The sequence below is a fragment of the Amaranthus tricolor genome, chromosome 5 (assembly GCF_026212465.1).
Source record: "Amaranthus tricolor cultivar Red isolate AtriRed21 chromosome 5, ASM2621246v1, whole genome shotgun sequence".
Taxonomy (NCBI): domain Eukaryota; kingdom Viridiplantae; phylum Streptophyta; class Magnoliopsida; order Caryophyllales; family Amaranthaceae; genus Amaranthus; species Amaranthus tricolor.
The window spans coordinates 18,019,339-18,045,536 of NC_080051.1; the positions used below are offsets into that span (position 1 = coordinate 18,019,339).

A 26,198-nucleotide genomic window follows, 5' to 3' on the forward strand; every position below is an offset into this window, starting at 1 on the left:
TTCTCAACAACTGGTATCAAAGCCAAACGGTCTATTGTTAGACCCACTTTGGTAAATTATCAGTCAGAGACTGGTAAAATTAGTCAAAATAATTTTGGCTACCCAAGTGATTAAGTGATCACATTGAAATTTCATTTGTGAGCAATCCAAAATTATGAAGTTTTTGGTGAAAGACCAAACTTACTTATTACGTGAGAGACGTAACTAAGTCACAAATGGCGGATATTGCTGGTACATCCGGTAATATTGAGAAACTTAACAAAAATAATTACACTACATGGAGCATACGTATGCAATTTTATTTGTTGGGTCAAGACCTTTAGAGTATAATCAGTGGTGGTGATACAACAGTACCAACCGATGTAAGAGTTAAAGAAATGAAAGATGAAAGCTGAAAAGGCGATGTACGTATTAGAAGCAATAGTTGAGGACAAGTTGTTGCACCACATTAAGGATGCAAAGACACCCAAGGAGGAGTGGGATACATTATCTGGTTTGTTCTCAAAGAAGAACGATGCTTAACTCCAAATGCTCGAGAACAAGCTAATGTCGATTCAACAAAATAAGTTGACAGTGAACCAATAATTCACTAAAGTCAAGACTTTGTATGAGCAAATCACAAAGTTGGATCCAGAGAATCCATTCACAGAGACTAGGATGCGAAAGATCATTGTGCACGGCTTGAAGCCGAGTTTTTATGGTCTTGTCACGGCAATCCGAGGTTGGGCTACACAAACAACTCTAATTGAGTTTGAAAATGTATTAGCTAATCAGGAAGCTCTAAACAAACAAATGTCAGGAGTTTCTATTAAGGATGAACAGACTACTTTATTTGGAAACCAAAATTCAAATAAGAGTGGTGAGAAGATAGGTGAGTCAAGTAATCCATTACCTTGCAAGTCAAATCAAAAGTCATGAGGATTCCGGAAAGGAGGAGAAAAAAGAGGCATTCCATTTAGGGGGAGCTTGGGATCGACAAAAAAATTAGAATAAAGATAAGACTCAGATACGACGAGAGGTCGTGTGCTACAAGTTTAGTAAGAAGGGACATTATGCTTGAGAATGTCGGTCTAAGACAGTAGAAGAGAATGTTGCAACTTCGGTAGAGCTAGAAAAACGAAGCGAAAAGGAATGGGATTTTCAACCATCCTACGCCGTTAGTTCAAAAAATGAAGTAGATGTGGAAGAACAACCTTTCGACATGATGTTCGTGTTAACCTGCAACAGCGAACCAAAGGAAATTGCATTTGTCACAACAAATGATAACATGATCAATTACAAAGATGATTGGATCATTGACTCTGGTTGTTTGAATCACAGAACTGGAAATTTAGAAAAGTTTGTGAGTATATCCGAGTATAAGCATGGTCAAGTTGTTATTACAACAAATAAATCAAAGCTGCCAAATATCCATATTGGAAGGCGGTGGTAACTCTGCGGTTCAGCAACAAGAAAGTTCAGCTAGATAATGTCTACCATGTTCCAAGTATGACAAAGAATTTATTGTCAGTATCAACTACCAGCCTCAAGAAACTATGTGCCCTTTGGACCTCAAGATGTAAAGGTGTAACAAAATTTGGAGAATAATTCAACACCAATACTAGAGGGACAATATTTGGAATCTGCCTATGTAATGTCTGCTCAAACAACATATGTTAACAAGACAAGGAAGACAATATATGATGTCTATGTAATGTTTGCTCTTGGAGCTCATGTTAAGAGTTGGGCCTGTTAATAGCACCAGAAACATATAAGAAGACAATATATATACTACTACTATATTGTAGCAGCTCACTCTTATACTTACTACAACTCACTCAAAAAATATTGCTCTCACTTGGCTTTACCACTCAAGGATGCTATGGTGGATGAGAAAATGCAAGTGATGAGCATCCTATTTATACTACTTGAAATGCTCCAAAATTCAACAAAGGTTAACAAGTACTTACAGCTTTTACACTTAGCCTAATAGGAAGGGGTGACAAAAGTAGAATTTTACCACCCTTGGTTGTTTATTTTTTTGGCTAATGTAAGCATGTAGAAGAGATGGAGGGTGACCTTTTTAGTACTCCCCCTCAACAACCACCCTCTCTCAAAGTAAGTCTTGAGGTCATACCAGGTTGCTTACGAAACTTCTCAAACTTAGGTCCTGCATGACTCTTCAGGAACTTGGTCATCTGTCTTCACTTCCATAAATTGGATTTCACCTCGTAGAACCTTCTCTCGAACAAAGTGATAGTGTACATCCGACACAAACTACATCTTCCTTGATATCCAATTCTAGAAAACCCTTGAGCATCGATTTCTTCATCACTCAAGTAATTTCAATATCAGCCATTTATAACTTAGTTATGTCTCTTAAGTAATAAGTAAGTTTGGTCTTTCACCAAAAACTTTACAATCCCGGATTGCGCACATATGAAATTTTAATGTGAACACTTGATCACTCAGGTAAACAAAATTATTTTGACTAACTTTACTAGTCCCTAACTGATGATTTACCAAAGTGGGTCCCACAAATCATAATAGACCTGCCTCTAATAGTGTAGACAATAAAATTTAGAGTGGTATTGAACAACTAATGCTCAAAGTAATATTAATAGCACTAGAAACATATAAGGAGACACTTTATTTACTACTACTATATTGTAGTAGTTATCTCTTATAGTTACGACAACTAACTCAAAAAATATTGCTCTCACTTTGCTTTACAACTCGAGGATGTTATGATGGGATGAGAAAAATATAAGTGATGAGCATCCTATTTATACAACTAGAAATGCTCCGAAATTCAACAAAAGTTGGTAAGTAGTTAAAGCTTCTACACTTAACCTAATAGAAAACGGGTGATAGGAGTAGAATTTTACCGCCCTTAGTTGTTTATTTTTGACTAATGTAAGCATTATTAGAAGAGATGGTTGGTGCTCTTTTTAACAGTACCTCCTCCCTGTTACCACTTGTCACATTTGGCATTTCTAAATTATTATGTTAAGAAAAAGCTTAGCAAATCCATTAGCAAGAAGCTTTTTTAAAATCACACAATATATGATACCACTCAAACTTTTCTCCAAGATAGTCCATCAGCAAGCTTCTTCAAAACCACATAAATCCATGGTGATTGGTGTCACTCAACTTTTCTCATTCTGAACAAATTTCCCTCAATCATTTATTTACTAAAAAGAAAAGCTGTATGACAACAATTTCTGGCAACCTAAATCAATATATGAAACAAATCTGGACATCGAGAGTATATTTCTCTAATTAGCAGATAAGTCATTCCGTCTAAATGCAGGGTTTTAAGTGTTACCGGCTCACCACTGATTTGGTTGTTCAGCCGTTTATCCTATGTTTAAAATAATTACATATCTTCAAATACAAAATTCAATTTAATACCTCCAATGTCATTAAGTGGCTCCTACATAGGCTCCCAACCAAGGGGGAGTTAGAGGATCGGATATATCGGGTACGCACCCTTATCAAAAGGCTATTTTCGATTGGCTCTTGATGGCAAAAATCACATAATATATATTTTAATGAGCCATTTATTGCTAATTATAATACGAAACCAAAGAAATATAAATCTTTGACCCTATAGAGAATGAATCAAATCAAATGTTGCACTAGATAAAGCTAACTTTGATAGCAAAGGGAAAACCTAGAGACAACAGCACATCTCCTCAATGCCACAGAGAAGGTAAAATATTGGATATAGCCTAAGGAGTATGGTTTAAACTGGATCTTACCTGGACTTCTCTTTGCCGAAGGAATGCAGAAAGGAGAAACCTCGCCACCGTGCCATATATTAAAGTTTTTCAACCCCTACTCGACATCCCATGCATAGCAATTATGGCTGTAAATATTTCCAGAAAAAAATAAACATAAAAATACTTATAGAGGCTAAATAAACAAAGAAACGTGAAGTCAACATTCAGACACATAAATTTACACTCAAAACCTATAACATTCAATTGTCAATAGGAAAAGGAGGGAAGGAGGGTGAGATTTGATCACATAGCAGTTAGAAGGACTAAGTGGATGTTTGTTTTGGCTGAATCAAGATACAGAAAGGATGTCAAAGCCCTTATTAGCTGCAGTTTTTACTGCCTTAACTGCCCTTTTCTTTTTCAAAAGCCCCCAAAGTCCTATACTTTGATTCCCACACCCAACCCAGAGACTTCCACTTCTCAAATCATTCCACAGGTCAGCAAAGTTTAAAAACACCAGGTCACAATGCAACATTCTACGGTTCTACCATGTCCAGCAACCTGGTGACTAGTCGATCACTATCACCAGCTACAAGTTACAACTACAACGCCAGGGATTGGACCGCTGTAAACCTACCTCCAGTTGGTCCTTGGAGCACCGGCATCATCCTCATTGTATCAATTTCATCCTGTGTTCAGATGCTTGTCTTTGTCCCCCACTAGCCACTTCACATGAAAAAACAGCCTCACCTCCATCATACCACTACTAAAAAGCAAAATCACCACTGACACCACACCGCCCAATCACTGATGGGCAGAGGAAGGGAAAAATAATCTAAATTTCTAAAAAAATTATTGTTCAGATGAAGGTGGTGAGTGGTGACCACCGAACAAGTGTTGCTCTGCGACTAGTGGTGACGGATGTGAGAGCCAAAAAAAGCGAGGGGTGGACTGAGAAAGCCAATTAACACTCATTGCGAAACTTCATCTTTTACATGATTTTCAGACCCAAACATGATATGAAAACTCCTTTTGTTGGTTCCTTTCCATTTCCCTATGTGCACCAAATGACCTAAAAACTCTTTAATCAGGAATTGTATGCTGTGCAGTAAGAAAATATATAAAATTTTACATTATGATTATCGGAGGAGGTTAAAATCACCACAGCACATGAAGAAAACTTTAGGGTGCCACTAAGAGAAGCATATGCAGGAGCCAGGAAGTGATGCAGAGCTTGGAGGGAAGTAAAGACACAACTTTTAGGAGAGTATTTGTCAATTTAATTTATGGTATAGCATACAAACTTAAAATCAATTAATCTGGAGCAAATTACTATGAACCAGTAACCATAAAGGGATAGTCCGCCAACCTTATTTTGGAAGCATTTTTTCAAAATATCATGAAGTACTGACCTGATTTTTGGGTCAAGTGAAACTCCAAAGTAAGAATTGATTGCTTATTAATCAAAGTATTGAACAAATGGCAAAAGAAATTGTGGACAGGTTTTTAGGGACCCCACCCGTCCCCAGATACACAAAAGCAATCCACCAATCTCCAACCCCCAATGACTTGTGTCCTTAAAAACCCCATAAGCAAAGACAGGGTGTAACTTCACCATAAGAATATTTCAGAAAATATGGCTGAATTTCAACAACACCAAAAGTAACATCTCATTCTCGAACAAGAACACCATCATTGAGTTTTGAACATTTCCAGCAATGCTGGTTTTGCCATAAAACAATGGCCCAAAACAAAGAACAAGCAATGCCAAAACAACATCCCGACGACAAGAAATCAGTTCCCATACAACTCACAACATGCTGGAGAATTGTTATTGAACTGCAAAACACGACTAACATAAGATACTACAGTGACACGATAAACAAACACCAAAATTCACAAAATGAAATTAACCAGCAACCAAAAAAAAGCCTTCAGTCTTCTCCACATAATATACTAAATAGGCAGAGACTCTTTTGCCTACTTGCTCAACAGAGCAAACTTTATCATCACAAAAGGCCTAAAATTAACTAAATACCCATCAGATCACAAATGATAATATCAAACTAGTGTCAACTAATTTGCAATTCACCCAAAATGACCAAAAATTAACTCGAGTATGCTGGTAATTTGCACAAATGATGAATTGAGTTGACACTCGAACAGACAAATCAATGCCTCCGGAAAACCACAATGAACTAACATTTCAAGCCATTAATATTGAAATTACAATACCAAACTACAGAATCTCCTTGGGCAACATACCTTCACTAACCCACCAGCCTATTCCAGGGAAAATCCCTTACAGCATAAATAAAACTAAAAAGTTACTTTTTGTCTTGCTTCAACCGCTTAATGTTATCTGTTCTTGAAAAAATTAAATCATAAGGATAGTAGACGGTGAGGTTGTAACAAGAAATGCCATCTGCAAAGTAACAATGAATGCAGTCAAGACTAAAGGCAAAGCAACCGCTTAATTCCCCTTTGCAATTTCTTTTTCAATTAGCTATCTACTTCGAAATTCGAATGATCACATTACCCCTTCCTTCTTGTATAGAAGTAGAGTATACAAAATTATTATCCTTTTCAAAAGAGAATATTACGAGCCTTGAATACGAAAGATTTCAAATGCTTGCAATCAACTACTGTATTGTATCAATTGAAAATTATGTGACCATTGACAACTAACACAAATTCTTTTGTAATCGACCTCATCACAAAACAGAAATCAAGATAACCTAGAATCAGAATCAACATGAAGAAATAATATAATTCAAGTCTGAAACATAAATACTCGCCATTAAACAAAAGTCATACTATTTCATATCTGCATAAAGTAAATACAGACTCAGAAACATTAATAATCTACAGATCAAACACATGGACAATAATATTTAAAACTAACACCCTAACCCTAATCGCATAACCTCCAATCAAAAAAACCACCCCAATTTTTTTCAAATCCACAACAATTCAACCAAAGCCTCAAACCCTAATACATCAACTTCAAAGATCACAATTAAGAACTAGTAAATTTTGTAACCGCCTTAGTTCCTTCAGAAACAGCGTGCTTGGCCAATTCACCGGGAAGAACAAGCCTGACAGCAGTTTGAATCTCCCGAGAAGTGATAGTAGGCTTCTTGTTGTAGCGAGCAAGTTTAGAAGATTCCTGAGCAAGCTTCTCAAAAATATCATTAATGAAGCTGTTCATAATGCTCATAGCCTTACTAGAGATTCCGATGTCAGGATGAACTTGCTTCAAAACCTTAAAGATGTAGATCTTATAGGTTTCCACGCTCTTCTTGGTTCTCTTCTTCTTCTTGTCTCCGGCAGCGGCTCCGGCTTCCTTTGGAAGCTTCTTGCCGGCCTTCGGCTTCTTCTCAGCCGGAGCTTTCTCAGCGGCTGGCTTCTTCTCAGCTGGTTTCTTTTCAGCTTTAGGGGCCATTGTTAATGATAATTTTTAGAGAGAGAAAAGGATTTTTAATCGGAATGGCTTTGGAGAGAGAAACTGAGAATTGGTTGGATTCAGGATTGAAACTAATGGGGAAGTGTTTATATAGAAATGATAAGTTGTTTGTGATTGGATGTAGCGAATTGTCACGGATCGATGACGTGGTTTATCTTTTGAGTTCCAAAAATAATTGAAATTTTGAAGAGTTTTCATTTTCCGCCTTTTTTTCCGGAGATAAAGATTTCAGCGTCGTGGCGCGGTTGTAGATTTGTTGGGGACGACTTTGTTAAAAAAATTAAGTTCTTAATTATTTACAATATTTAAAATATTATATACCCTCTTATTCACTTTCTAGTTGACTTTTTACGAATTTTAAAAAGAGTCAAAAGTGGAACCCTAAGGACAAGAAAGAGAGTGATATTATGGATTCTTAATGTAAGGGAGGAAAATTAGTATGGGTAATGAAGGTTATAATTGAAAATAGAATAAAGCTACTAAGGGCATAAAAGTCAAAAACCCATACCAAAAATAGAAATGAGAGAATTAAGGTGACTTGATCATAAAAGAAAATGAGACACATAAGCTGAATAGGAGGGAGTATTACATATTTATTATTTTTAATTTTTGATCGGTCAAAATTTATAAGTTAAAATATACTTTAATGGAATTTTGTTTTTAGAATTTTTAATTATGTATATGAACTACATGAAAAGTCGAACATTGCAAGTATTTCAAAACGTAAAAAGTATTTATGGGCGTGTTTGGTATAAGGGAGTTGTGAGGCACTTATCAACTATCTAAATAGTTATGGATAACTGTAATTTTTAGATAGCTATAGCCTATAGTATAAGTAGTTGTTATTTACTCTGCTGGTTAATATTTTAATTCAGCAAAAGTTATTGTCAAAATGGATAGTTTTTTATTTAATAAATATTAGATACTTAACTTTTATATTTTATTTTGTATAAATCATTAATCAAATATCAATAATAATTTGACAAATTTTAATAGAAGTAAATAATTTTCTAAGATAAATTATAAAAAAATAATACAATAACCTAAAATATATATTAATAATGCAAATATAAAATCAATTATGTCTTCTATTTTGACATCATTTGAGCAACCATAAAAATATGATTATATTAATAGTGTATTTTATTTTGCTAACGTTTTTATTATGACAACTTAAACTAAGAGATAACTCAAAATTCAGAAGCCCAAACAATAGTATAAAATTAGGATCTTCTTCCAACACTCAAAAAAGTGTATTATTTGATGAATTTATTCGGATGTAATATGCAAATGTCGCAACAATGATTTGTGTTTGTGTCTCAACACTAACTTGTTGCACTTTGGTAAGTATCTTCCATCCCTGCACCAAAACATCTCTTAATAAAACTTCGAAGAGAAGCGTGACACCTATTGAAAGTTTCTCTAGCGATAAGGGGTGCACATGTTGTTTATTTTTGTTTTTTCTTTCTAAATTAATATATTTGTTATTGCATCAAATATTTATATATCTCAAATATCTAGGTAACTACCTATTTTAATAAATAATAAAATTATGATTTTCGATCATATTACAGTTTTTGGTCCGATCAGCTCTAAAAAAACAAGGACCATACCGAACACCTTTAAAAATACTCGGAGCAAACTGTTTTGACTGTAGGCCAGATCAATTACTAAAATTATGATTTGACTTTGTTTGTTTTGCGGTTTAGACTAAACTTTATTTAGCCCTACGTGCGATACATGAATGTTAAATTTTATAATTTATATGGAAACTTAATTTGCTAATTTATATAAATATAAATTTAATTCAAAATATTTGCAATTCTATATATTAATAATTATAATCAAGTCGTATGAGGTTACACATCAAAGTAATAATCGGATAAAATCACACCGAATGACATAAGATTTGGGGTAACATACGGATAAAACTATAAGGGTTTTGCATCGCATCCACCCAAATTGAGATGGGTATGGTTATAAATTAGTTGGATAGTGGGTTAATATGAGTATGAAAAATCCTACCCACCATATATAGTGTGTAGGTTGTGACTATGAGGTCTTACCCGTCCTATATCCATCCACCCCACTGCATACCGATCCGCTATGCCCTATACACTCTTTACTTGCCTCATACCCGCCCTCCCCAAATTTACAATATACTACTCTATATTCATTTTGTATATTTTTATTTAAGCTATTGACAAAAAATTATGGATATCAATTTTATTTATAGACATTGTACCTTTTAATAAATTAGATATACAACTAAATATACACACTGCTTCGATCTTATGCATGAGACATAAAATGAATGCAAGGCAGGTATAAGTAAGTATACCCATAAGGGTATATCAAGTTGGCCATAGTGAGCGGTAAAGAGTTTGAATGCACATCTAGGTGGACAGACGTGTGCATAAAATGTTATCCACCCATGAGTGGTGGGTAGATGACAGGTATTAAAATTTTAGGTGGATATAGATATGTGGAAAAGCATACTGGCACTCACTCGCCAATTATTTCATCCTTCCATAAGATGCTTATTGGTACTATGCCATGATGTTAAATTATTATATTGTTTGATTATATGATTTTATTAAAGGTTTAAAACACATGTTAATATACATCATCTTACTTGGAACATAAGTTAGACATATGAAAGGAAATTCTTCTGCATTATGTCATTTGAAATTAAGTAAACGTATTAAGGAAAAATCATCTTCATTATGTCATATGAAGCAAAGTAAGATATAAGAGACATTTATCTTCATTATGCCATTTAGAATAAAGTAAGACATTTGAAGAGAAATGAACTTGATGTATATGTATGATATATATGCATTCTCACTTACTTTTTCCATAATATATATATATATATATATATATATATATATATATATATATATATATATATATATATGCATTCTCTATATACACTATTCTTTTGTATTTGCTAATTCATATTGTCAATCAGCTTAGTCGGAATTGGTTTTATAACTACAAATTCACAAGGTCAGGTTCTTAGTGCTAGTTATAAAAGTTATTGGACATCTTTGATCCATAAAACTGTTGAAATTAAATATACACGGTAATTAATGAATTTACATGGGGCCCACTAGGCACGTGCCTCGGGGAACTTTTTTAAAAAAAACTTAAAGGAAAATTTTGGGTGAAGTAATGCGCGTAATCCTCTCAGACATGTACTTCTCTCAAGTTCTCCCTAACCTTTACTCTCATTATTCATTAAAACCCTAAAGCTTCTACCAAGACCACAACCCACTAGTCAAAGCCTCATGTCGGCCACCTGGACATTTGTTGTCCCTGTCGATTGACGTTTGTGTTGCCTATCGACTGTCGATTGTCGTCCTTTCCTGCATATAACTTTTTCTATTGCCATAATTTTCATTTATGTATTCTCTAAAAGGCATAAAGATTCAAATAAAAGGTTTCAACTTGAGTTTGAGTAGAAGAGTGTTTATAATACAAAAGTTTTGAGGTGGAATTTGATACATGTCTACTTCTTTGGTCATAACTTTTAATAGAAATATTGTATTAATGCATGGTTTGCGGCATTGTAAATTGTAAATTAGACTTCAAGAGCTATCCAACGATATATTATATGCTCAATTCCGACAACTGGGAAAGAGATAACGACCATTATAAGTTTAGCTGTAATTGTCAGCCTAAAAAGCCGACTCGGCTTCCTGGGCGTGGAGATGATCGTCGAATAGGTTTTTCCTTCTTCATTCCGTGCAACCTTTTTTTCATTATTTTTAATTTTGTATTATTTTATCTTATCTTTAATTTAATTAAGTTCCTAAGGTTAATTGAGTTTTAATAAGGGGAAATTAGGTTAAGCCTCCCTTGAGCACGAGGGGGGTTGAGATGGAAAAATCTCTTCTTCCTCCTACTTCCTGTTCTTTGGTTCCTCTTTTTGGTCTTCTTTTTGGTACTCCATTAAACATTCTTTAATTCTTGTAAGCTTTCTTTAGCATTAAATCTCCTGTCATTTTAATTTCTTGTCATTAATTACATTAATTGTAATAGTTTAATATTTTATTGTCAAAGTTTATTATTTTCTAAATTGTCTTAGTAGTAGTAGTATTTGTAACAATTCGAAACTAGCCAGGTGATTAAACAAGATTAATCTAAACGAATGCGGAAGCTTCATACTTATATTGATTACGTTAATAATATAATCAATTACTTAATTGATTATATTATCCGCTAGACATTTATCAAGGACTTTAAGTATCAGAGTTTACAACCTTCGAAAGATGTAAACAAATTATCTTATAAGAATCATTTAAAACGACTTAAAATATATAAATTTCTGCAGAAAATCTGGCAGAGTTACGTTTGTAAATCGAATAAAGCAAAATTTTCTTTGACTTGAAAAATCACCCTGTAAGTTCAAAACCAACATTTCAAAATAACAACCAGCCAGTGGCACAGACGCCAAACATTTCGAAATCACATCACCTCAAAGGGTGGAATCTTTTCTTTAATAATCCAAAATCAATGCTAAAATAATTTTAAATAAAAGATTTCCTTACTTACATTATTTTATATGATTGGTTGAGATTACTTTGTTGGTTACTAATCTTTACACTTTTAGTTGCCGTTGACTTCATCAATCTTCTCAAAATCTGTCTCCCACGAGGACATGTTTAAAGAACAAAACCATATAGTCAGCTTATGTTGAGTACACATTTAACATAGCTTAATATAATTTCTCTCACAACCCAACCAAAATACTAATTATACGTAAAACTATAGCGGAAAGGAAATCTTATAATTATTTACACAAAATATGTTGATGTTGCTTTCTGAATTCACCTTACTTTAACCTTCATGTAGGTCGACATGTAGTATTAATCAAACAGCCTGAGCTAGATATCGTACCATGAATCCAAATACATATGTAGGTAGGATACATTAATTATATCTTATAAATCATTTTCTTTTGCAAACAAACTATTTTATAAATACATTACGAAACTGATTCTTCTCTTTCTGTTTTTATAAATCAAATACCTTTCTACTATCTATGCGAAAACATTTCTTTTCAAGTCTAGAAATCCTTAATCTATGGAATGAATAGGATTTTCTTTTCTATTTTCTTTACTAAAAATTTTCCTTTTAGAGTCTTTAAATCATAAATCTAGGAAATGGAACAAATTTTCTTTTTCATTGGGCAAGCTAGGCCCTCCGGATAACTATTAGACAAAGATCCCTAATGTGCACACCCCATAAACGGCCAAACCGTAGCAGAAGATCTAAGTCCGGGGTACTGATCAATTTACCCCCAACTATTAAGTAGTGTCGAGATAATCCCGACGAGGTTCCAATTCCTTGAGACACCACAGAGGTAATCCCAACCGTGTCAAAACATTAAACCATCTATATCTTTTCTGTTACTATTCTATAATTTCAAGGTTCAAAAAAAAAAAAAACTTTCTATTTTAGGAAGAGCATTTCCTTGTAATCAAACTAATCTCAAGTAAAGTGAAATACATGCCTTTGTAATCCCCTGTTAAAGATTTGAATAAAAAATCCAACATTTTTAATTACAGTAAGGTGACAAGCTTCGTCAATACGATTTCTCTATGAAATCGAAATCTTTAATATAAACATCCACATGGTTAATAATAACTACAATAGATTTGACGTAATTAGTTTATATTGCTTTAACTTTGATTTTATGAAATAACAACCTTTTATTCATGCTTTCATACAACTAATTCATATGTCTTATTTACTTAAACCACCAATTTCCCTTTATTTTATCTCAAGCATCACATTTTTTTAGTTTTTGAGTCAATGTCCTTCTAATCTTTCTTATCTTCAATAATATTATATACATATTAGTAAACAAATTGATACTTATGAACAATGTAGGCATAATATTTGATTAATTTTTGTCACGTAACGTATAATTTATAGTTATTTCCACAACTTAACTAAATTCTAACCATATAACTTACTTCATAGTTTACTTCACAAAACTCACCAATAATTATCTCATCATTTAAAATAAATAAACCGACTCATCATCCGAACTAACAAATAATTCATAATTCCAAACTAGCCACACCAATTCATAATCCTAACTCAACAATATAATCACATAATTCTCAATTACCAAAGATCACTCAACTATACAAATCACTTCATGACGTCAACTAACGAAATCAACTCATATAAACCTAACCAGAAAATGCTAATCGTCATAGACACAATAAACTAAATCATAGTCTTGATTCATACTTATTTATTTAATCTTCAATCCTTATCCATATTAAATCTAACTTCAACTCTTCTCGCTTCTTAATCAATTACAAGTACAATTCACTTTCAACTTTTGTTCACCGTTTTATTGCTAGTCAACTTATTTGTCACTGTCTCTTAGATTATACCCAATTTAACGTTATTTTTTAATAGACCAACAACAACAAAGAGTACTTCTATACTTCAATTTATAACTACTTCAAGGTAAACACGTAAACGCTCAATTTGCATCTAAAATCAATTCAATATTGAAAAATACTCTACGATTAGCTCTTATCATGAACAACTAAATTTTATTCCTCATTTTTTCTAACATTTCAAAATAAAACCTAAACTAAAGTAAGACTAACAAAAATCTCAACTTTAAATAACAATCATCCATTTTGTTTAATGCCAATAATATCATACTTCCAACAATTTACAACAATTTTTATCTACACATACAAATTAAACTCAATAAAGTTTATCTTGGTTGATGTACCTCAAATATCAATTTCTCCCCTTTACATTCAATTCACCAATTGCTAATTTAATTCATGTATTCATCTTCAATCTAATCAAATTAAACCCAACAATTAATAATTGACCTAATTTCCATAATTTCCACATGATTCAAATACAAAACTTAGAATTTTATTTAGTGAAGATTTAAATCAAGCAATTAAATTTGTTTAAGTAGAAATGTACCTCAATGGCAAATTCATTCTTATCTTCCTTTTTCCTTCATCCTTGAGGATGAAAAGAAGGTAGAAATTGAAAGCGGGTAATGAGCCGCCATTCTCAATCTCCTTCATAACTCCTATTATTCGTCTCTTTTAAGGGAAAGCTAAGAAAAAAAAATTGCCATTCTCGCCCCTGTCTTCAATCAACTGCGATGGTTCTGTAGAATTTATCTGATCAATATTGTTGATTTGGTAAGTGAATTGTCTATCAATATTAATTTTTATCTTGCCTTCTGTCAATCTTTCTCGTATTGTTTTTCATATTAGATTTGAGATAAAGATTTTGAAATTTGAAAAATGAGCAGATTAATCGGGTGGTACTCTTCGGTCTGTACGCCTTCAATCTAGGGTTTCGTATTTCTTCATTTTAGTGTTTTGTTTTATGAATAAATTGTTAGTCTTTATTGTTAATCTGTATTGTTTGAGTCAATTTTGTATTGTTTAAATCAATTTATTATCAATATTTATATTGTTTTTTAATTAATTTGTTAATCAGTACAGTTTGCGCCGAGAAAGCCATGAGTATTGTTTGAATCAGTTTTACTAATCTGTATTTCAAATCTCATATCAATTTTGCATCAATTTGTATTGTTAAACTGTATTGTGAATCTCATATCAATTTTTATTCAAATTCACTTTAATTTGCGCAGTAGTTTGTATAGTAATGTCAAAATTTTAATGTGTAATGTTGTTCTTTAACTTTAACTAAATAGGATAGATTTAACTTGGTAGGCTTCAATGAGTTAGAGACGTGATCCTAATGGAATATTAATTATCCTGTGAGTTGTTCAACAACATTTAACATTACTAATTTTATTAAATTTATCTTGCCTTCTGTCAATCTTTTCTCGTATTGTTTTTCATATCGTTTCTTAGATTTAACTTGTGCGTGCTGTTGTAGTTGTTACCGTGGTGTTGTTATCGATGTTGTTGTGTGCTGCTATAACTACTGGGAAGAAATGACCATGTTAATTTTATCCATCAAACTTTCTAAATGAGTATTACGCTTTCAAATGCTAAATTCACTAAACTGGGAAGAAATGACCATGATTAGGGGTGTTCAAAACCGGATACCGGGTCGACCCGGTTCCGAAAAACCGGGTATCCGGTTTTCCGGATAGCTAAAATTGTATTCCGGATCCGACCCGGTTTTGTTTATTTATTTATTTATTTATTTCTTAATTCTTTTAACAATTTTTTAAACATATAATTCAAATAATATTAAAATACTTAACTAACTAGTCTATGTACCGGGCAGCAGCAATTTTGCGTTTAACTTGATTATATCAGAGATTCAGAGGTATAAATTTCGGCTAGTCAAAATGATTGTCATAATTTCCTTGTTCAAAACTAATTACTCCATTAATTACTTCTACTAAATAGCAAATACCCATCTATTTGTCTAACATAAGCTATCATAAGCAACCAATCTCGCAGAAAACAGGCCTAAGTTCGTTCCTTAATAAGCAACATTTTCCATCAATTCTAAACACAGCTTTTAACAACAATGATTTCCCATAGTTAAGAATAAATTGTCTAAATTCCAAAAGAGGGAAAACCATAAAGATGAGAGAAATAAGGAAGAAAAGTGAGAGAGAGGAATGGCAGACCTTAAGGGCTAAATCCTATTGATTTCGTCTCTGAAGTTCAGTCAAAGTATCCAATAAATCAGCTTTCATAAGACGAGTAAGTCTGGTATTCAGAACTTGCTTTAATTTAGACGGAGATTTGGCAAGTTTGAGGGATTGAACTGCTTGAATAGCTTCAGTAGATAGAATCTGATTTTAGGGTTTTCAATTTCTCTTTTTATATTAAAAAAAAAAAAAAAAAAAAAACGGATACCGGGTACCCGGTTTTCCTAAATTCGTGATCCGTATCCGACCCGAATACCCGGGTTATCCGATTTTTGGAAACCGGGTTATTTATCCGCTTTTAAAAATCGGAAAGCGGGTTATCGGATCGGATTTTCGGATACGGATATTTTTGAACACCCCTAACCATGATAATGTTATCCACTGCACTATCTTATTGTCATTATCTTGTGTTGTTTGACTGATAGAAATGAACATGGTGTTTTGTTTAATGACTTAAATATCTTAATTAGTTCCAATACTTACTTTTCCTAAAAATAGATATTATGATCTTTTGTTTAAAATCAAAAGGGAATGAATTAAGTAAAAATTGCTTAATGTATATTCTATTTGTCATTTCCAATTTACTCCATGTTAAACTTAAAATTAAGTAGTATTACTTTATTACTTTGTTTGATCTTTTGTTTTATATCTTAATTAAGTAGTTTTACTTTATTGATCTTTTTGTTAAACTTAAAATTTTGTAATCTGAATCCATGTCGAAATTTATGGCTCTTGTTTGTAGTGTATCTAGCTATAAAAGAAGAACTTTATATTTTTTGGATTACACTTTGAAAAATTATCAAATAGCAACCAATTATTATCCTCTGTATCACACACTCTTTACTAATTTCAGCTTTTTAGTTGATCTTTTGGATTTACTTGCAGGAACAAAACTTAGTTAATATTCACCGTCTTAAATTAAATTTGATACTGATAGCTTTGTTTTGATCTTGCAGCAGGTTTTAGCGCTTATTGGCATGGATGAGCGTTGAAGGGCTATAGAATATTTCTACGCCTATGTTGTGGTCAAAGATGTAGTTTGCTTCGAGTTAGTTTAACATATTATGTCAATAGAATTAGTGTTTGGATTGAGCTGTGACATGCGCGACTGAGGGATGAAGATTGGGTTGAGTGTTTGGATCAGTGAGTAAAATGATTAAGTCTCGCATTTTTTTTTCCAGAAGCTAAGAGAGTAGTCTAGTGTTTTAGAAAAAAGAAGGCTGAAAGAAATAGGATGCTTTACCACTTTATTCACGTGATGTTGATTTCTTTTCCTTTTCTTTTTCCTTTTTTTTTTATTTATTTTTTTTCTTTACTTATCATCATTTTTTTTATGTACTACTAATATTACTAACATTATTATAAAAAAGACAGTGAAATGGGTAAGTTTAGAATTAACCTCATTATTTGAAGGAGTACTATATTTAAGTGACTATTTAACCTACTTGAAATTTATTATTAAAATATTTTTATTGGATTTTTATTTTTTTGTTATTTGCTTAAACTAGTTTATAATTATTTACGGACAATTAAACTTAATTAAAACAAAAATCAAAGTGCTTAAAGTCGCGTCTGTTACGATACTGTTCTTCATATTTTGTGTCTTAGATCTTTAATTGTACCTCTCATAGTTTAATTATTGTTTTTCTTGCAAAATTCATTATTATCATCTTTTATCATGCTTAGTTTAATTCTAAGATATTTTTATTTATTGTTTTCACCATAAATAGTGAGTAGATCCTTTTTCTAGGGTTAGGGGTTGAACCTATAATTTAAGTATGATAGATCATCAAAAGTGCCTATAAAATTAGGATTAAAGTGATTAAATTGTGCTAATAACCCTAAATTAAATATTCTTTGTTGAACTAATCAATAGAATCAATGTGTGAGATTAGGATCAACTCTGTTTCAGAGTAAATTTTGATTAAATTCTTATTAATTCGTTCGATAAAACTAGTGCGGTGAATTGAGTTAATAGGGTCTAAATTTAATAGTTAATTAACAGAGCGAGAGTTTGAGATTAACTAGATCATATTTAATCATATAATTAATCCGACATTTTATAGACACTAATAGATGTTTGATCATACAAGAATTTAAGGATTCCTGACAGCCTATACATCTTCATCATATAGTGTCAAAACACATTTTTATTGTAATTCTTAGTTTCTTAAACAAAATCAACCAATCATTTATTTCTCTTAAAGCAATATGATAGAGATTAGCAAATTTATTTATATCAACCAATCATTTATTTCTCTTAAAGCAATATAGTAGAGATTAGCAAATTTATTTATACTAGCTTACTTGTGTTCGATCCGCAACTACACATTCACCGTATATTTGTGGTTAAATAAAATTTTCACATTAATTTTCTTAAAATTTCATCCATTTAATGATAACGATTAGGACTCTGAACCTTGAATCCTCCACTATAACAGTGGTCAGTTGAAATTGATAAAGATCTGTCACTTAAGGGACAATAAAGTGGAGGGTGATGCTAAGTTTGTCGTGGAAGCTTTGAGTAAGAATGGTGTTTCACAATGAAGTCCTCATGGAGAATGTTATTTCTTTAAGCACGTCTTGTATGAGACCGTTTCACTATGAGACGAGTCCATATAAGTAGCCCAATTAACGTTATTTTAAAAAAATAATTAAGTAAATGAAAAACTTTTTTTTCCAATTTTTTTTAACTAAATATTAGGGCAATTTATATTAAGCCGTTTCATAATGAGATGATCTTAATAAAAAATTTGTCTTTTTTTTTGTTAAGTTTATTGGTTGGGTTGAGTTTTTATTTTGTTTTATAGAGAGTAATAAAGTCACTCATAGACTTGCTAAAAAGGAAAACTTTAAATACTTGTGTGGTGTGGGTGTGGGTGTGGGTATGGGTGTGGGGGTTGATGTTGGTTTTCAATTATAGACATTTTGTTATGATTTTCTTTTCACAAATTTTACGACACACAGTCTCTTTGAGAGACTATTTTTAATTGGGCTGGCCCAAAAAGGATAACATAGAGTAATTTTTCGGTAGGCATTAAGAATATTGTTGTAGACATTTAGAATATTGTAAGTACTTAAGTACTTATTCAGTGGGCATTAGGTATATTGTAAATATGCATTAAAGATATTGTAAGTAGACATTAAGAATATGGTACGTACGCTAGTTGGCTAAGTTTCTCGGTAGGCGTTAAGACTATTGAAAGTAAGCATTTTAAGTACTTTTCGGTGAGCATTAAGTATATTATAAGTAGGCATTAAGGATAATGTAAGTAGGTATTAAGGATGCGGTAAGTGGACATTAAGGTTTAATAGGTTGGGCATGAGAGACGGTCTCTCAGGAGACCGACAATATTCTTTTGGGAAATTCCATGTGGTAACCTTAAGTTTTTTAACTTTTCCATGTGGTAGACAAATATTTTTTTAATCCACGTGGTGACTCCGAACTTTTAACTTTAGACAAAATGTTCAATTCTTCGTTAAATAAAGTACTTACTTCGGTCAATTTTTTGAAAAAAGTGCGGTTAACGGTGAGCAGTGCGTTTGTTCTTTTGAAAAAGGTCGTTATGATCGATAAAAATTACGTATATTTAACAAAAATCTTAACTTTTTGGATACCAAGTAGAAAAGTTAGAAGTTTAGGGTCACCACTCGGATTAAAAAAACGTTTGAACTCGGGGTCACACGTGGAAGCCAATAAGCTAAAAGTGGGGTAGGGGTAAGGGTAAGGGTAAGGGGAGGGGTGTCTGTGTTAGGGAGGTTAGGGGGGTGGTTTTAATTTTTCTTTTATCTTTCTTGCAAAATGGCTTGCAGGTTGTTAACAGGTCATGAATGTTACAGGAAAATTCACCTTAAATTTCGTATTATTTATGGTTATAGTTGGTATTATTGTAAGAGAAAAGTTAAAATGTTTTATTATTCACGATAATTTTTAGGAAAACTCACCTCAAAGTTTGTATTATTTATGGTTATAGTTGATATTATTGTAAGAGAAAAGTTAAAATGTTGTATTATTCACGATAATTTTTCTTTTATTTTTTTTAAAACTAAACATTAGGCCTATCCATATTAAGCAGTCTCACTATAAGATGGTCTTAATAAATAATTTTTCTTCTTATTGTGTTTAAAAAATAGTATAGATTTTCCACTAATTCTTAAATGAGACGGTTTCACGGTGAGACCATCTCTATTGGCCTGACCCAATATACATTTTTGTCTTAAAATGATCACTTATAACGTTAAAGTGATCACTTATAATTTAATATAATTAATTATTATAGTCTTAGAGTGATTACTTATAACTTTAAAACGATTACTTATTATCTTCAAGTAACCAATTGAAGTAATGAGCTATTATATGGACCCGTCTCATGATGAGACGATTTCATACAAAATTTGAAAAACATAAGAGAAAAAATAAAAAAAATTAACAAAATAAACTAAGAATCAAACTTATTCCAAAAGTAAGCGTGAAATTCCCAAACCTGAGATTTGGGGGTTCTCAGTTAGTAACTGCGAACAACAACAGGACAAAATAGCTGTTCCCAGTTACTAAGTAGGAACAACTATTTTTGTCTTTTTTTGACCTGTTCGCAGTTAGTAACTGGGAATAGACCCAAACCTCATGTTTGAGATTTTCACGCTTACTTTTGGAATAAGTTTAGAACTTAGTTTATTTAATTATTAGTAGTATTATTTTTTTTGCTCAAGTATTTCAAAAATTCCTAGACGAGCTGTACGTTTTGTCCCAAAAAAAAAGTATTAGACAACTGGCCCAATTGTCTATCTGAGGCCCATATATGCATTTTCGTTAATGGGCCTTGTTAGTGATCGAATAGTAAAAGCTGCCGAAACAAAACAAAGGAGAAGACCGTAAACGTAACGAAGCTAAAACAAAACCCTAATTATTTTGTTTGCCTGAGAGCTCTCGCAGTATTCCCGCTTTCTCTCCTTCTAGGTAACACATCTAATTCCATCTCTTTCGTTTTCTCAGTTTTGCAATTTACAATTCATTGTCTTCTGGATTGCTTTTGATCAATGTATAAATGGATTGATCGTTGCTCTTTTTGTGGTTTGGCTTTTATTTGATGTAAAAAAATGTGTTTGCTTTTGTAGGTTTGTTTATAAATAATCTTATCTTGTCTTGTTTGATTTTTAATTGTTGGAGTTGATTTTGTTTTTCATTTATCTTTGGTAGCCTGTTGGTCGTTTTGAATGTTGGAGCTTAAAGAATGATTTGATCTTGTTTTGTTTGTTTTTGGTGACTGAAATCGAAATATTGATTAGACGGAATAATATCTAAATCTTATATTTCTTTGAAAAATGGGTGAATAGTAGAATATTATCTAAACTATCACAATTCATATTTCAGTTTATTTTTCTTTCGAGAGAATTCATAATTTCTATATGGTATTGGTATCCGAATTGTTGATCAAACATCTTGTAGCACAAGTCTTTGTTGTGGATGAATTAGTTTTATTCGAATCAATAAATTTGCAACTGAGTTAGTTATTTGAATCATGGGTACTAACATTATAATGTTGGTTCTGTAAAAATGGTTTCAATGATTTTGGTAGGTATGAGATGTGCTTATGGTTTAATTATCAGCAGTTGGTATTGGAGAAAATTACACTATTTCGAAGTTTAATATCTTTCCTCCAGCATATGGGTGTCTCCTCTTGTTGAAAATCATATACTGCATTGATGTCAGCTATTTTGAGTTTATTATCAGTTCAAGTGATAGAAATGTAGATTAAAACAGACTTTAGGTTAGTCCCAGCAGTTACTGTATATTTCTAATGATAAAATGTCTGTAAAATCTGCTATGAGTTTCTCGAATAAGTGTTATATCTTGCTGGACTCTGTGACCTTTTTAATCTTTATCCGTTTATGAAATGATCAACTTGATATATACGTTTATGACTAGTGATGATTTCCTTGATCTGTACTATGGGTAGTGATGATCAAGTTGCCTATTGCACTGAAATATCTCGTCTCGAAATTGTTTTGAGCTGGGATCTTAGTTTTAACCTGGGTGTTTTACATCATGACAGTAATTTGTGCCTGCAAAGATGGTGAGGACAAGTGTTCTGAATGATGCTCTCAAAACTATGTATAATGCTGAGAAGAGAGGCAAGAGGCAGGTTCTCATCAGACCTTCTTCAAAAGTGATCATCAAGTTTCTTCTTGTTATGCAAAAGCATGGTACAATCACTTATTTTTATGAGTTCCCTCCTTTTTTAAGGATAAATATGTTTAGCTTGTTGCATGTATTGACTGGTTTTCAATTTGACTTTTCATCTGTAGGTTATATCGGAGAATTTGAGTATGTTGATGACCACAGATCTGGAAAGATTGTGATTGAGCTGAATGGAAGATTAAATAAGTGTGGTGTTATCAGCCCTCGTTTTGATGTTGGAGTGAAGGAGATCGAGTCCTGGACTGCAAGATTGCTTCCTTCTAGACAGGTTGACTTTCTAAATTTTACCAGGAGCTCTTTGAAATATCTACATTTGCTTCATAAAAAAAGATTGTGGGCAGGAACATATTGTTTGCATATATTTAGTTAAGGGACTCACATGCTTTATTATTATCTTTTTTTGCCTTTTCATTCAGTTTGGATATATTGTACTTACAACTTCAGCGGGAATCATGGACCACGAAGAGGCAAGAAGGAAGAATGTTGGAGGCAAGGTGCTTGGCTTTTTTTACTGATAAAAGAAGCTTTTATGGAGTGTCTCTTAACCTTTTGGATTAGTATTACATTACTGAAAATTTTGCCTTATAATTGTTATTTGGTTGAGAACATTGCACCCCTTTTTTTATATCTCTAATATGCCTTGACTCTGGTGTTTCCTTTATCATATTGTACGATTAAAGTCGAGTACTACGCTTGCTAGTGAGTTGAGTAGTTGATTAACATCACGTCTTTCACAGTGAGGTGTGCCCTATGTTTTTACTACAATCTTTTTATCCATTTCTTATTCTAAATGAAAGACTTTTGTGAAGAGATGATAAATTAATCATTCTAGATTTTAAGGTCAATTTCCTTGTTGGTAATATGATTTATTGTGAAATACACATACAATGCCTGCTTTTTTATTTTATTATATTTTATTTTTATTTTTATACCGTTAGTACGTTACTAGTGCAAACTCCCTTATTTGTTGGGTCCTCATTAATCAGCATTCATGTGATTGATCCTTGTTTTTTTTAACTTGTAGCATATTGTTGGAGATGTGATGTGGGTTTGTCTATTTTAGTCAATTCATTGTTGGGGTTAAGAGTAGCTTTATTATCTGCTGCTTACAGTGAAAGTGAAACTTGTATCAGTCTATATTATCGTATAAAGTCGTTGAAGCGGCCAGACCTTGTATTGGTGATTTGTTGTTTGGAGGGTTTAGTGATGTACATCAGGAATGGAGTTATCAGTTATCAACTCTGGCCTTAGTTTCTTTCCAGCTCTTAGTCTTGAACAGGGTTTACTGTCTGTCGTTTTCTGTTAGGTGTAGTTGCTTGGATAGTCTAGTTATCCAGTTTGAAGTTGAATAAATGTTATGCTAGACACTAGTTGATGCCAATGTGTCTTGTTTCTTTATAACGGGTACACCAGGGAGATAGGGAAGTTGAATAGATGTTATGCTAGACACTATATGAATATATGAAAAAGTATATCGTGTATTGTGTCTAGTGTGTGCTTCAACATTTGACTATGCGTGTGTTGCGTTTAGCATATACTTCTACTTATGATTATGCGCAAAAGAGGAAATATTCTCAAGAGTGATTTGGTCATCTAATCAGGTTAGCTCGTGGTGTATAGAAGTACTAGAATTTTTACACAGTCTGGGGCTTCATGTATGTCATTATATATAAGGTAGTTCATGATAGTTTATGATTTACCGTTTCTTTGATGTCTTCTCGAAAATATGGAGAAATATGACATCTTTTTTATAGAGTTATTTACCTTTGTTTGGATATTGATTTTGGAGGACATGATTTATAAGGAAGAGATTTGTGTATTGAGTTCCTTGATTTCGATGATAATCAAATATCTCTACAAGTCGAAAGATTTTGAAAGAAAGTAATATTTTGATGATCTTTTCTCTTCGAGTCCCATCCCTCTCCTAAACAAACACGGGAACTCCCGCATTTTTCTCATATGTCTTCACCTTCACCTCCTTTCTATCCATAAATTATTATCTGAACATAGTGATAGTCGTAAACAAAATTGGTTTGTATGGAGTCTATTTTTCGTGAGTACACACGTTTCTCCGGTTTGTTTAGCTAGCATGCATCTACGCCATGGATAAGGCACTTTCTTGTGTGCCAAGTTCTGTTATGTACTCTGTTGCGCAATGTTTGTTCCAACTGCCAGGGGTTGCCTGGTTTAAAATAAGTATAGTTTGTTCCAACTGCCAGGGGTTGCCTGGTTTAAAATAAGTATAGTTTGTTCCAACTGCCAGGGGTTGCCTGGTTTAAAATAAGTATTTTTAGGGGCTTGATAGAGAATTTAAGTAAAATTAAGAACACTGCTGAAGTCTGAAAGTAGGCTCTCAAAGTCTGAACTGCTTACATTGTTCGAAGCAAAACACATATATTGATAGAAAGCAATGCACTGCTTTAAGTGCTATTATTCAGCAATCAGGCTGCAACTAAAAATCAAGCTGTATGATTCGAGATGAAAGCCCTTTTTCTCACAGGATGTCGAAGATCATGTACGAAATTCTCCAATGTTACGTGTTAACTTGTGTTTCTTTATATTTATGTTATTGAAGCGGTAGTCGAATTGGATACATAGAAACTGATATGTTCAGCTAGTAAGCTTTTGGATCTTACCGACCTGTGTTTGACGTCTTTGAATGATGATTATGATCATAGCAGGAACTGAACCTTAAGATTGCTTAGTCCGGCTATTCAGATCATCTCCAATGGGAGGTTCAAGAGAGATGCTCAAATGGAGAGAATGAGAGATAATAGGGTGTTCAATGATGCTACATATTGTGGGTAGAATGGTAGATGTTCTAGTGGGATGCTCATTAAAGCATCCATCTCCTAACAAAGAAAAAGAAAAAATATTTTGTAATTTTTTTAACTCCTCTTATCCAAGTTTTCTTTTGTTTGGGTAAAATCGATCTCATTCCTCTCGATCTCCCTGTGAAGGGAGTATGAGTATGAATTGTCCGACAAGTTCTCTCACTCGGACCCTGCTCTTGAGCGGGATATTAGGTATGATGATGATGATAATGAATCATCGTCAAGCATTTAAAAATAAATGTCACTATTGTGTATGCCTGCAGTGAACCTGACACTTGACTAATCCAAGCAATTTCTTAACCACCTATGGTTTGGTTAATCTTGGCAAATGTCGTGTAGAGGTGTAAGTTTGGCGTTTGATTTAGATCCAATATAAATTTTATTCAAACTAAATTAAATTTGGTTTAGATTTTTTCGGTTCAAAGCTAGAACATATATTTTTAATTCAAATTGAACTGGAACTGATTTATAGAAAACTAATCTAAATTGATTTGAATTGATCGAATTGCTTGGAATTGACTGATCTGCACCAAACTAAGTTGTTAAGTTGTTAACTCTTGAAATAAGTCAAAAAAGTATATAGGATATTAGTATGGGAAAAATTCTGTCTCTATTCAAATAGCAAGTTACGCGCATAGATAAGATAGAATTTTCATTAAAATAGATAAGACTAAGATATATTATAATAATGTATACTATAAAATATATTAATAAATTTCATATATAAGGACATACTAAATAAATTATCAATAATATCAGTAACACATATATTAAATATTAATAGCTTTATAAAAATTATAGTACTTAACTTAATAGAATACATTTTGATCGAATACTTTTTCATCATATTTAATAAATTAAACCAACAAATTAGACAATATCCAAGAACGGGATCTTCGCTCAAAAATATGTTCTCACTAATATTACCCCTTCTTAAGCCTACCATATAATTAAAAAATAAAAATTGTATGTGATAATCTTTAGTTTTTGCCTCTTTATTTGATGGACAAATATTTTTTTAATTTGCGTGGTAATTCTAATCTTCTAATATTTCTATTTGGTAGGCAAGAGATTAAGATTTTGTTAAATTTATATTATTATTACCCAGTTATATGACTGTTTTCATGAAAACAAATGTCACGATCAATCTTATGTGACATATTTTTCGAAAATATATTTAAAATGAGTACTTAATTAACAAAGAACAAAATTTATTGTCTACCGCATGAAAAATTTAAAAGCTTAAGCTCGTGGATTAAAAAAAAATAATTGTTACGATGTGAAATTTTCAATGCGATAAGGAAGTCAATGCAGAGAGAGTTAGTAATTAGTCTCTTTCATACGTGCT

At 32.4% G+C, this 26,198-nt stretch overlaps 2 protein-coding genes and 1 long non-coding RNA gene across 3 annotated transcripts; 1 reads left to right on the forward strand and 2 right to left on the reverse strand.

Annotated features, from left to right (window-relative positions):
• Positions 1–6,454: 6,454 nt before the first annotated feature.
• Positions 6,455–7,225, reverse strand: LOC130814337 (histone H2B-like). The gene has a single exon (XM_057680456.1). The coding sequence runs from the start codon at positions 7,147–7,149 to the stop codon at positions 6,724–6,726; it is 426 nt and encodes a 141-aa protein (XP_057536439.1). The 5' UTR covers positions 7,150–7,225; the 3' UTR covers positions 6,455–6,723.
• Positions 7,226–10,245: 3,020 nt separating this feature from the next.
• LOC130814340 (uncharacterized) lies at positions 10,246–15,950 on the reverse strand. Its single transcript, XR_009042372.1, has 3 exons — positions 15,794–15,950; positions 11,731–11,819; positions 10,246–11,173 (listed from the first exon to the last, which is right to left on the reverse strand). It is a non-coding gene; the product is annotated as an uncharacterized LOC130814340 (long non-coding RNA).
• A 4,696-nt stretch (positions 15,951–20,646) lies between these two features.
• Positions 20,647–22,861, forward strand: LOC130814341 (40S ribosomal protein S15a-1-like). The gene is made up of 4 exons (XM_057680465.1): positions 20,647–20,774; positions 21,871–22,021; positions 22,124–22,284; positions 22,433–22,861. The coding sequence occupies exons 2-4, from the start codon at positions 21,889–21,891 to the stop codon at positions 22,529–22,531; spliced, it is 393 nt and encodes a 130-aa protein (XP_057536448.1). The 5' UTR covers positions 20,647–20,774; positions 21,871–21,888; the 3' UTR covers positions 22,532–22,861.
• Positions 22,862–26,198: the final 3,337 nt, after the last annotated feature.